This window comes from Typha angustifolia, chromosome 8 (genome assembly GCF_048772165.1).
Source record: "Typha angustifolia cultivar Huaian chromosome 8, ASM4877216v1, whole genome shotgun sequence".
Lineage (NCBI taxonomy): Eukaryota > Viridiplantae > Streptophyta > Magnoliopsida > Poales > Typhaceae > Typha > Typha angustifolia.
Window position 1 is genome coordinate 14,619,022 of NC_133246.1, and position 11,932 is coordinate 14,630,953.

The following is an 11,932-nucleotide window of genomic DNA, read 5'->3' on the forward strand; positions in this document are numbered from 1 at the left end:
ATTACTTTTCCAACGTAATACCAAACTTAAGGAAAAGAATGTATCGTAACTGAGGTACCAACCTGACGCAAACAAAGAACCAGCTTAAGGTCTCTCCTCATCTCATAAAGGCAGAAAGAAATAAACAAATAACAATAACTGCATGGATAACTCTAATTTTTACTGCCAAAACTAATTCCCTTTAAAGGGTGTCCAACAATAAGATCGGAAGGTTAAAAAAAAAAAGGAAGAAAAATCGGCTGCCAAATGTATGTGACGACTTTGAGGTCTACGAGATACCCAAAAAATCAAGTGAAAGAAAAAAATTGCCAAACCAAGATTTCAGTGCAAATTTTCAATCTCTGAATCTTGGTCATCATCTTCCGTGTTGAGCATTAGTCTTGAATCTACTCGTCCTCTTTGTCAATCAATATCTTCTTACAAGCCTCATAGCACATGAATGAGATCCCTGCAGCAGGAACCAACTTCATACAGCTTGGTCCCAGTCCTTTATAAAGACCACCAATCCCTTCCTTCTCAAGAATGCTCAATAGAGCATGAAGCATATTCTTGTAAACCTGCCTGCCACCCACAGCTCCTACTTGCATGTGTTTGCGTGCCACCTCGAGAGGAAAGGTAGCACTGCTTGAGATAGCACCAGCAGCTGAGCCTATCAGAAGAGTTGCAATATTACTTATTTCCTCCTTTTTGAATGTCTTCCTGTAAAGTTTCCTCAGGGTCTCATAAGCAAAGTAGTTTGTTGCCGCATAAGGTACAACACCTATCAGACTAGGCGTCAAACCTCTGTACAGCTCCGCTGGGCCTTCCTCCCGCACAATTTTTATGAAAGCATGCAAGAAATTATCATAGACATCTCTCTGTCGGGGGGAAGAAAAAGGTTAAGAGTAAGACCACTTATGAACACATCATCTGTTTGTACTCCCCTAATTTTTCCGTCACGGAGGAATTACTGACCTGTATGGTTAGTCGTGTCTTGATCAATTCTAGAGGATATGTACACATGGTTGAACTGACTCCAGCAAATGCTCCAGCAATTAGTGAAGAAGGGATGGGAATCTTAGAAGGTTCCCCAGTCTTGGGGGTCAAAACCTTTTTAGCTGTATCATAAGCAAATAACTACAAAGAACAAGAAATTTATCATTTTAGGATAACAAGTAAACTTCCGTTTATCATCAAAGTTGTGTTATCCATTCTTTTAATGAACTTGTCATATCAAAGATCCTTCATGTTACCAGTAAACCAGAAAAAGAAAAATAAGCAGACCTAATTCCAGTGTGGTCTAACTATAATCAATTGAGAGAACACAACTCATTAGATGTGACATAATATACCCATTAGGCTTATGAAGCAGAACATGAGAAATAATAAGCATTCAGTATGTTGAAACTAGAACAATTCTAAGGCAATAAGTGAAAAAAAAACATCCATAACTATTTCTAACTAGTTCAGCTTCAGATAATCTAATTAAGGGGACAGTATCTGACAATATAATTCACAATCCTAGCAAATTAGAACATCTATAAGGTCAAAACTCCATTTTTAGAAAAGATGATAGATTCACTAAGGAATAGCAGATAAAAATCACCAAAGCTAAGCGCAAAAAATAAATAAAATAAATAAATAAATTTTAAAAAAAATATATATTATAATATATATATATATATATATATATATATATATAACCTCTTAAGAAGCTATCAAATATACTCTACGGTTGCCAACCACATTGTATTACAAATATTATTCTTTAAGCGCCAATAACTACTATCTATTATTGATGGCCAGAAAAACTTCCACATCATCATTTCTCAGGTCTGGCCCCCATGTAAACTCCCTCTCTTTTCCGCATTCCTCCCCTTCTTTCTTGTTGTCTAAGACAATCCTCCCACCTTACCTTTCACGTAAAGACCCTTTTACACCACAAAGACTCCCTTTTCATTTCTCAAGTATTTATGTTCAAGCAATCTTTTTCATCATATAATATCAATACACTCTACCTCTTTTTGGCTCATAAGACTCCTTTTTCATTTCTCAAGTATTTATGTTCAAGCAATCTTTTCCATCCATATAATATCAATACACTCTACCTCTTTTTGGCTCATGACACTTGTAGGTTAAACCAGTACGAGTTAAGGGATTATCTACAAGCAGACAAAGATCCAAATGTCACTTGGAAGAAAGCACAAGTACAAATGTTATAGCACGCAAAAACCATGTTCCCATTACACGCAAACCTCACATTCCAATTTCTGGCAGTTCTCCCACACAACATGCGTACAAACTACTAAAAAGTACAATTACATATTGCAATTGAGATATAATGCAAAGTTGCTGTCAGTATCCAAAGAGAAGCTACAAAGAATATCTAAGCTATTATGACAAAAAGAGCAGGTCTCAATCTTCCAGATTCCCTTACACTAAGCAGCAGATAACATTTCTCACTATTCTGCAAGATACTTCTTCAAGTGTTTGAAATAATAACCAATTTGAATTTGCAGGCATTTTTTTCTCAGGCTCAAAACATATTCACCACAAGCATACAATGCGTGTATAAACAAACTTGACCAAAATTTGACATAAAATTTCACCCAAGTTTAGAGCATCACGTGTTTGTGGGAAACCATTATAAGGTAGATCTACATTATCTAGCTTTATTAGTGACTCAGTTCATTTATTTAGACGTCGTTCAAAACTTCTGATAAACAATTAAGAAGTAACATTTTATCCCAATTTTACTGAAATATGTGGCCTTCTACTCCTCTTGCAAGAGTTGATAAAGCATGAGAAAGGTAGAGCACAATTGTTTGAGATAGAGCACAATAGATCAAACAATCAAAAAAGTATCTAATATTCAAGGATTCACATTTAAACACAAATCATATACCAAATGATAACTTACCTCAATAGCCTTGCTTGGTGCTACTCGAACAACATTAACAAAATTACCACGGAACAATCCCTTCCATCCCTCAGTCTTCATAATAGATTGGAATACTTCTGTAGTTGAGTCCCCATTGCTACCTACCATCAGATGTGTTCTAATGGTCTCCAATGGAGCAACAGCAGTCCTCGAGACTGCCCCTGCAATTGCACCACTAGCTAACCTCCTAAGATGGGGATTCCTAATCCTAATCTTTAGTTTCAATCCACCCCTTCTTTCTGTCCTGAGTGTAGATTCCTCAAATGTGCCAGATCCAACTACAGCAGATTCACTTGCATTTCCAACAACACGGTAACCAATCTCTGGAGACACATACTTGAGATAGAGATCGGTGCACGGTATCTTGATGCCATTGTCACGAGGGTTAGGAGTGGTTGGCGACACACCAATGCCAACTCCCATCTGCCCAACGCTTGCAAACAACCCATTTGGAGGACATAACACGTCTTCAAGGTTCCAAGTAGCGCTTTTGCCATCCTGGAAGTTCCATGAAAAGCCTGGTTCGGGGATGGGCAAGTACCAGTCTCTTTTCGTCTGATTAGCTTGCAAACTCTTCTTCGTCATCGATTCAGGCTTACCTGTTTCCCGAAGGAAGAAAGAAAAAGATCCATTCAAAAAAAGAACATAATAAATTTGCTACTTTTACCAATATACGAGAAATCGAAGAAATCAGATCGAAAAAAAAAATGTTTTTGAGATGCGGATATTAAAGAAAACATAGTTAATAAGACGGTTCACTATTGAAGAAATCATTACAAACACAAAATAAAGAAAAAACCGCAGGAAACAGAAGAACAAAACGTCCTTCTACAAGATAGACAGCAGATTAATAACTCTCATGAACAAACAATAAACAGTAGAAAGACTAGATTTTTTAAGCGTCATAGGACAAAGAAGGAGATTCTAATAAGTGGGCATTGAGATAAACAAAGACAAACATGGGTTGCAAATAATCACCTGAAACTATTCCGGCGGAACCAAACAACAATCGAACAAAACCCTTCCTCTCTCCTCTCTCACTCTATCCCCCCCCTTTCTAGCTCTCTGTTCTCTCTCTCCTTTCTCTCTTTACTTATCCTTCGGAGGAAAGAAACAGAAACAGAGACAGAGAACCGAAGAGGAGGCGGCGGAACTCTTTTCCCCTTCTTCGGGGGAGCTCTGGCTCCTCAAAAAGATTTATTTCTTTGAGAAAAGGAAACCTTGTAGTATTCGGATTTCAGGGAAGGGGAATTACTACTCTGCAAATTACCATAATAACCCCCAATTTGGTTCGTGTTTACTGCTTCGTTCTTCCTGGCCCCTTAACTAAGGATTTGGTTTGGCGTAGGATGAAGGAAAGAGAGCTGGAGTCTTAGGTATATGATTCTATCTAATTTGTTTCAGAATCTGGACCATAAAACGTTTTAAAATGCATCCGATTTTAGACCTTAATATCAAATTAAATCCCGCATTGAAACCCACCCCAACTTTTTCTTCTTTTTCTTGTATTGAAAAGTCATTAGGGATGCAAATCTATTAAGTCTAATTAGATTGTACAAAATTGATACATAGATGAAGAGACAGAGGGGTTGAACCGGTCACAATTATTAAAAAAAAAATCAAGTCCAGAGAACATACTCTATCTAAATGGCAACCAGTCCAGTCGCTTTATCACTACTATTATAAATCTTGAAACAGTATAGTAATTTTGACCTTACAGAAAACTAAGGAGAAAATAACAATATATATATATATATAGCCTAATGCCAATTTAGATTTCATGTCCACATTGAAAGAGGAAAAAAAGAGGAAAAAATATATATAGGAAAACCCAATCACAAAGGAAGCTCTCTTGACAAAGCCGCCTAAATGGTGACTACACAAGAAATGTGAAATTTTGATGATATATCATGACTACAATTATGAAGTACAAAGTAAAAGTAGGAAAAGAAAAACTAAATGAATAATCTATGGACGAAATCAATCAAATATAACCCATACCAAATAGTAGTTAAATTATTGCTATCTATTCATGAAGCATCCACATCTTATAACCATCTTAAACAGAGATTAACAAAAAGACAAAGAGAAGTAAACTCTTTATCCACGGGTGGATGTCCACTGTTTGAAGCACAGTCACTGTTAAGCTGCCCATGGATTTCTTGTCCAAGCCTCCCTCCCTTCTGAGAATCGTTAACAACCAAATAAAAGAAAAATCCTAAAAAAGAAAAACTAAAATTGAAAGGAAGATTGTAGAAGAAACTTGTCGTTAGATAACGAAGCATATATGTGGCTCACAAATCACAACTCCTCTCTCGGTGGCCTCTTCTTTCAAGTGGCATAATTATATTTTACGAGTTTTTGACTAAACTAGCCCTCCGAATTATTTTTTTTATACATCTAATATATTTTTAAATATAATAATGTTTAACTATAAGTTGCTGAAAAAATAACTTTTATATTAATTATTTTTTAGTTCAGCAACTTTTAATTATAAATCGCTATCTCAATCGACGGTTTTAGAATTGATCGTCTTGTATGATATGTTCAAGATGAATTAGACATGCGATAAATAGATTTGTTGGACTAAAAATAATCAAAAATTCACACTCTGAGCAGCATATAAATGAAAAGATAGGCAAATGTATGCCACCACAAGGGTGTGCTAAGGAGCTTGTTCATATCCATAAGTTCTTATATATATATATATATCCTGGATTTGCTATCTAATATTCTAATATGATTGAGGAGAATAAGTAGACTGTGAACATTGTGAGCTGTGACCACAGTCACATGACCTTGGGATAAGAGGGAATATCGAAGGATGGGACCAAATAAAATGAGCTATATATCTTGTCTCTATTCCATAGATGTAGATAAAGTGGTACCCCACGGATCTTTGAGTTAGTCATGAAGCTCTTAATACAGTTCTACATCTTACCTTCTGATGGTGCCAACCGGGCGGATAAGTGAAGAGCCGATGATGGTGGTGGAGTTCTCACCTGGATGGTCACCGGCATATAAGAGGGTTGACCTTACGGCCAATGTCGTACAAGTGATAGAGAGACAAGCAGTCATACCTCATTTATAGAAAATAAAATAAATAATTTTAGAGTAACTAAAACAAAATAAGTATCAAACTATAAGACTTTTGAAACAAGTTATCGTTTTAATTTTAGATTTGATCACAGTTTCACCTTAGATAGAATTCAAATTTAAAGAAAATTCAGATATGAAAAATGTAATCACAATGTCACTAAATCAATTAAGTAGTTTCGTAATTTTCCAAGACATGGTATAAATGTTTGCTAATTAATTTTTTAAATTGTGATGTAAATTCCTGTAATTAGTGGCGGGGTCACATGTATAAAGTTCAAAAATGTATTTATATGTTAACTCTTGTATGTTGATACTGGTATGTACAGCCTTGGTAACATATTATTTTTACATGTAAAAATTAATTAATTTTTACATAAAAACTGTCTTCAAAACCCTTATATTTGCATTGATACCTCTTAGAGTTAATTCACCATTAAATTTTTTAAAACGACAAAAGCATCATTATATTAGTTTTCTTTTTTTTTCTATTTTTTACTAAATTATTGTTAGTCTTATTTTTATTGAAAAGTAATTAGGAGAATATTTATACAAAAAGACATATATTTTTATCAATTTTAGAGGGATATACACTTAAATAAGGAATTTGTTAAAGATATACAAGCAAAAGTAACCACAAAAAAAAAGCTTTCTTTCTGGGACATGCTAAACTAATGGACCAAGTAATTAATTAGACTGTTAGATTAGCATACACTTGTTAATGGATTGGTAGCATCACACACTTTAAAAGGTATCCTTAGGATAAGCAAGGAACTGGTTATTGCAACGTCATGAGCACTGCGTAAAGTTGGAAGGATACAAGCCGACGCATTCTAAAATTATTAGTTAGTATTCAAAATAGAAGCCGCCTCGATCGCCATTACTAGAAGTCGAAGTAATAAACTCGATACGAGCACGAATAGCACGTTGCCTTGCACGCAAACCACTTGGATATACCACCAAGATAAGCATTTATCCAATGAACGTACTACGTTACACATATATATCTATCGCACTATAACTCTTGATGAGCTTACTCAACTTATAAAACAAGAAAGGCAATCAATCTTATATGGCGTTTCCATATCTATAAATTAGCACAAGAGTACTCATAACGCTTTTAAACCAGCTTAATTAGTATAGGATTCACCTTCCGAGATCTATAACCATGAAGGTTTTGGCGATCGTGGCTGCCGTGTTAAGCTTGCAGTTGTTTGATGAAATGATCCAAGTCTCTGGCTCCGTCGCGAGTGCAACCTCCTATGGTCCACCTTATACTCGTGAGTATATATATATATATATATATATATATAGTAGATAGATTTCTAGATTTCGATCCCAAGGTTACTTATATAAATTGGATTTTTTTTGGTGGGGTGGGGGGCATGTGTATCCTTGCAAAATCCTTTATTTGATTATATATTTATTACTCCTCAAAAAATTTAGCTTTTCTATGGATGCTCCTTAAAAAAAAGATAATTGTTTCTATGGGTGCCCCTCAAAACTAATCAACAACCAAAATTTGATCCATTCAATGATGAAAAGATAAAAATATTCTTCTTTGTATCTATTTTGTATTATTATTTATGACCTTTTTTAAATTATAATTGTTGAAAAGTAATTAAAGGGCATCTGTGCAAAAACTATATATTAATTTTGAAACATATATATATATGAAAATTTTGAGATGTATACATGCTAAAAAAACACTATTTCTTTGAGTTCATTAGTAAACTTTTTAGGAGTAATTTAATCATCTATTCACCTCCTGTATACATATAGAGAGAGAGAGAGAGAGAGGTTGCGCGTGAGAGAATGTGTTAAGAGATGATATCTATTCATTGTCAATAATATAACAGCTTAGGCTTTTTGGATTGATTAGTTATCTAACACCATCTCATATCTTTTAATTATAACTTAGCTACTAAGTGCAATGGGTATAGCCAAGACCAGTTTCCTCCCAACAACATGTTTGCGGCAGTCTCTGATGGGCTTTGGGATAATGGAGCTGCGTGTGGAAGGAGATACATGGTGAGGTGTCTAAGTGGAAGCAATAGGCCATGCAAGCAAGCAAGCATTGTAGTGCAAGTGGTGGATAAGTGCTCTGCTGATCCATGCCCTGCTAATTTCCTCTTATCTACTCGAGCATTCACAGCTATCTCTCTGTCTGCTGACATAAAGATTAATGTGGAATATACAGAGTATGTTCATGCAGCTAATGCTTCCCAAGTTTTGCTGTTTGTTTATGTTATCCTTGTCTTTCTAATGTGTTGACGTATCTTAATAACTCTTGCAGGATTTGAAGAAACTAAATCATCTGGCAATGGGTACACTGAGAGAGCTTTCAGCTTTATATATCTGATCAAAATGGAATTTGTAATTGTCTCAAATTAACACAATACTCCTAGGCTTTGAAGCACAAATGATTGCGTAGAATTTCAATTAATTCATAGTCGTCCACTTTTGCCGCACTTCACTTCTCATTTGAAACATCCTACTATGTGCAAATAATTTCTCAAAACTTGGTAAAGCTAGCACTAAAGCAGTGGATAGTTTCTCCTTTATCATCGTGAAAACCTCCTGTTGTTCGTTTCATTGGAACTTTCGTTTCTTCATGCACTCCATGGTTGGAGCAATGATAGCGCTGAAATTTTGAATACTAAAACATTGATGGAACATCCGCCAACCATGGAAGCTATGAAATTGACTTACATTTGTATGGGTCGGCTACTCTAGTATTGCTTTCGCTTTACTCTCATCAGCATGTAATGATGTATACCTTCTGCTCTAACAATGAAGCCCAAGAGTACGCTGAATTTGTTGTAGCAAAGTGACACTTCTTGAGATGAAAAAATAACTGGCTCTATCGTAGAGCAAGTAAACCTCCCTCAGGTGTTCTTTATGCTCAGTCTCGTTGTGACTATAAATCAGAATATCATCAAAGTAGAGAACAACAAATTTTTCGATAAAAGATTTCAATGTTGATTCATCACTCTCAATAACAACAACAAAAAAGCCGGTTGCTACTCCTCTCCTCCTCCCTCTCCGCATAGCTCGTCTGTTACATGCCAGTAATGGTGATCAGGCATGCAGCGTACACTGGCTTCAGGCCGAGCGTTGCACGCCTCCTCCCTCATCTTCCCCAAGCTCCCCTTCCCCCGGCTGGTGACATTATCACCAGTCAGACCTCAGAGTCGCGCCCCTACTATCGAGTCCCCTGTGAGCCCCTTCCTTCCTCTCCCTTTAAATGATGTATGTGTGCATTTTCAGTTGTTCATCTCCGATGGGTTATGTAAGTAAATTGGCTGGTATGCGTGCTCGAGACGGATTGCTGGAGCGTTGGGCTTCGACTTTGGCCCCATTCTCGTCTACCAATGAAGCTCAAATGAGCCAAACCGTGTCGCCTGATTTGGTCGTCCGGCGATGACGGGTTGCTGGCATCTCCCCTCCTCCAACCCTTCCTATGTTGTGGGTGCGCACGGATGGGAGGAAGGGGGTGAATCGCCTCTCATTCTCTCTTGGCATGTGGGTCGACTTCTGAGCCTTGGTTGGGTTGACCTGCCCCGAGGCTGAGCCCAAGCCCAAGCCCTAGCCCGTGCATTTGGGTATGGCGTCTTTCTAGCCCATTTTATTTCGATTGAGTCATTTTTAGTTGTATTATTACAAGAGTTTAGTAGTAAAATGCATCATTTTACCGCAGATCATCCTCGGATCAACACAAGCCTCGTTTACTTTGTTATAAAATATCGCTTTGATTTGATATAAGTAAATTAACGGGATAGATTTTAAGAATACATTATTAATTAGGTTGAGTGTGTATTATAAAATATAATTTTGATGAGTAATATTTATATTTTAAAATAAGTTATTATAATGTTCAGCTGTTATTTTAAAATAAAAAAAATTACACTTAAAATGAACAAAGGGCCTAGAGTAAATCAGGTTTAGAGCAGTGCCTCATCACTAGGAAAAATAGCAACTTTAAGCAAGTAAGTGTATCATTTTCTCTTGTTGGTTTATTAGCATATATGCTAAATTATTATACGTATGATATAGTAGACTTAGCATATATAGCTATATATATTGACTCGGCATGATAATTGATATGCATGAAGACTGTGTATTTGTGTTAGCATGTTTATATATGTTACACATGTTACTTCATGCCGGTGGTGTTTACAATTATACTCGTCGATTCTTATGTTCATGTCTTCTTACTTGATAATATGGCATCTGCACATGTGCATCACGAGAGATTGTGCAACGTCTGTTCATAATCAAATGGAAGGAATCAATCAAAAGTAGCTTTATCTTGTGCCACATGATGACCTGTGCCTGCCTTCCCTTATCGTTTGTTGCATGAAATGGACAACTAAATATTAAAAATCTTCAAAGTATAATGGCTCGAGAATCTTTCTAGAACTATTAAATAGAAAAAGGGAAAAAAAAACATATTAAAATATTGAATGAATAATAGCACAAAGATTACGATCAACTATATTTCTGATATAAAAACTTAAAACAAAACAAACTTGTCAACTTGACCATGTCAAACCCCAATTTTCAACCGCACAAATAAAGGAATGTTAAAACCGACTACAATTTATTTTTACTGGATAATGGATATTAGCCACCAAACCACCCTCTGTTCAGACTTGAGACGTCCCCTCCCTGCATCAGAAGGGGCACAGCGTCTCTAAATCTATATATTAGCACAAGAGTATCCATAACGCTTTCAAACCAGCTTAGCTTGTTAATCAAAGTATAGGAATCACCTTCCTAGTTCTATAACCATGAAGGTTTTGGCTATCATGGCTGCAGTGTTAAGCTTGCAACTGTTCGATGAAATGATCCAAGTCTCTGGCTCCGTCGCGACTGCAACCTCCTATGGTCCACCTTATACTCGTGAGTGTTTCTTTGTTTATATATTTATCTAAGGTTGATATCGATATGTATACTCCTCAAAAACTTTGCTTTCTTTTTTAATATTTTTTTAACGGCTTAAGGTTTTTGGATTAGTTAGTCATCTAACACCGTCTCATTTCTTATAATTATAACTTAGCTACTAAGTGCAATGGGTATAGCCAAGACCAGTTTCCTCCAAACAACATGTTTGCGGCAGTCTCTGATGGGCTTTGGGATAATGGAGCTGCGTGTGGAAGGAGATACATGGTGAGGTGTCTAAGTGGAAGCAATAGGCCATGCAAGGAAGCAAGCATTGTAGTGCAAGTGGTGGATAAGTGCTCTGCTGATCCATGCCCTGCTAATTTCCTCTTATCTACTCGAGCATTCGCAGCTATCTCTCTGTCTGCTGACATAAAGATTAATGTGGAATATACAGAGTATGTCCATGCAGCTAATACTTCCCAAGTTTTGCTGTTTGTTTATGTTATCCTTGTCTTTCTAATGTGTTGACGTATCTTAATAATTCTTGCAGGATTTGAAGAAACTAAATCATCTGGCAATGGATGTGCACTAAGAGAGCTTTCAGCTTTATATACCTGATTAAAATGGAATTTGTAGTCTTATTTGAGACTCGTACATATCTAACAAAGAGGGCTAATGGGCCAGTGTTAGCCTTCTGATGTTGTTCTAACTGATCCAAGTGGCCCGACTTTGTTCGAATACTACAGATCGTATATGCTAACAAATGGAGTATATTGAGGCACTTGGTTTTTTTATTGAGAGGGATTTTGTTTGGCTCTTTTCAATGATAATTTATAGTTTAATTGGTGGGTCATGAATTTTCATCACTGATAGGAGAAAGAGGCCCAATAGTAAAAATTATATATATATATATATGAGAAAGACGAAAAGAATAGCATTATTGAATGGTTGTTAGGATTGATACCCCCCCCCCCCCCCCCCCCCCCCCCCCCACCTCTCCCGTGATTGCAATGGCTATCCTAACTCTTA

At 36.4% G+C, this 11,932-nt stretch overlaps 3 protein-coding genes across 3 annotated transcripts; 2 read left to right on the plus strand and 1 right to left on the minus strand.

Annotated features, from left to right (window-relative positions):
- Window positions 1-143: 143 nt before the first annotated feature.
- LOC140765461 (adenine nucleotide transporter BT1, chloroplastic/mitochondrial-like) lies at window positions 144-4,179 on the minus strand. The gene is made up of 4 exons (XM_073104571.1): window positions 3,899-4,179; window positions 2,900-3,519; window positions 955-1,116; window positions 144-857 (listed from the first exon to the last, which is right to left on the minus strand). Exons 2-4 carry the CDS (start codon window positions 3,503-3,505, stop codon window positions 387-389), a joined length of 1,239 nt encoding a protein of 412 aa, XP_072960672.1. The 5' UTR covers window positions 3,506-3,519; window positions 3,899-4,179; the 3' UTR covers window positions 144-386.
- Window positions 4,180-7,078: 2,899 nt separating this feature from the next.
- Window positions 7,079-9,507, plus strand: LOC140765697 (EG45-like domain containing protein). The gene is made up of 3 exons (XM_073104902.1): window positions 7,079-7,296; window positions 7,938-8,217; window positions 8,313-9,507. Exons 1-3 carry the CDS (start codon window positions 7,185-7,187, stop codon window positions 8,317-8,319), a joined length of 399 nt encoding a protein of 132 aa, XP_072961003.1. The 5' UTR covers window positions 7,079-7,184; the 3' UTR covers window positions 8,320-9,507.
- A 1,182-nt stretch (window positions 9,508-10,689) lies between these two features.
- Window positions 10,690-11,786, plus strand: LOC140765726 (EG45-like domain containing protein). The gene is made up of 3 exons (XM_073104946.1): window positions 10,690-10,921; window positions 11,079-11,358; window positions 11,454-11,786. Exons 1-3 carry the CDS (start codon window positions 10,810-10,812, stop codon window positions 11,458-11,460), a joined length of 399 nt encoding a protein of 132 aa, XP_072961047.1. The 5' UTR covers window positions 10,690-10,809; the 3' UTR covers window positions 11,461-11,786.
- Window positions 11,787-11,932: the final 146 nt, after the last annotated feature.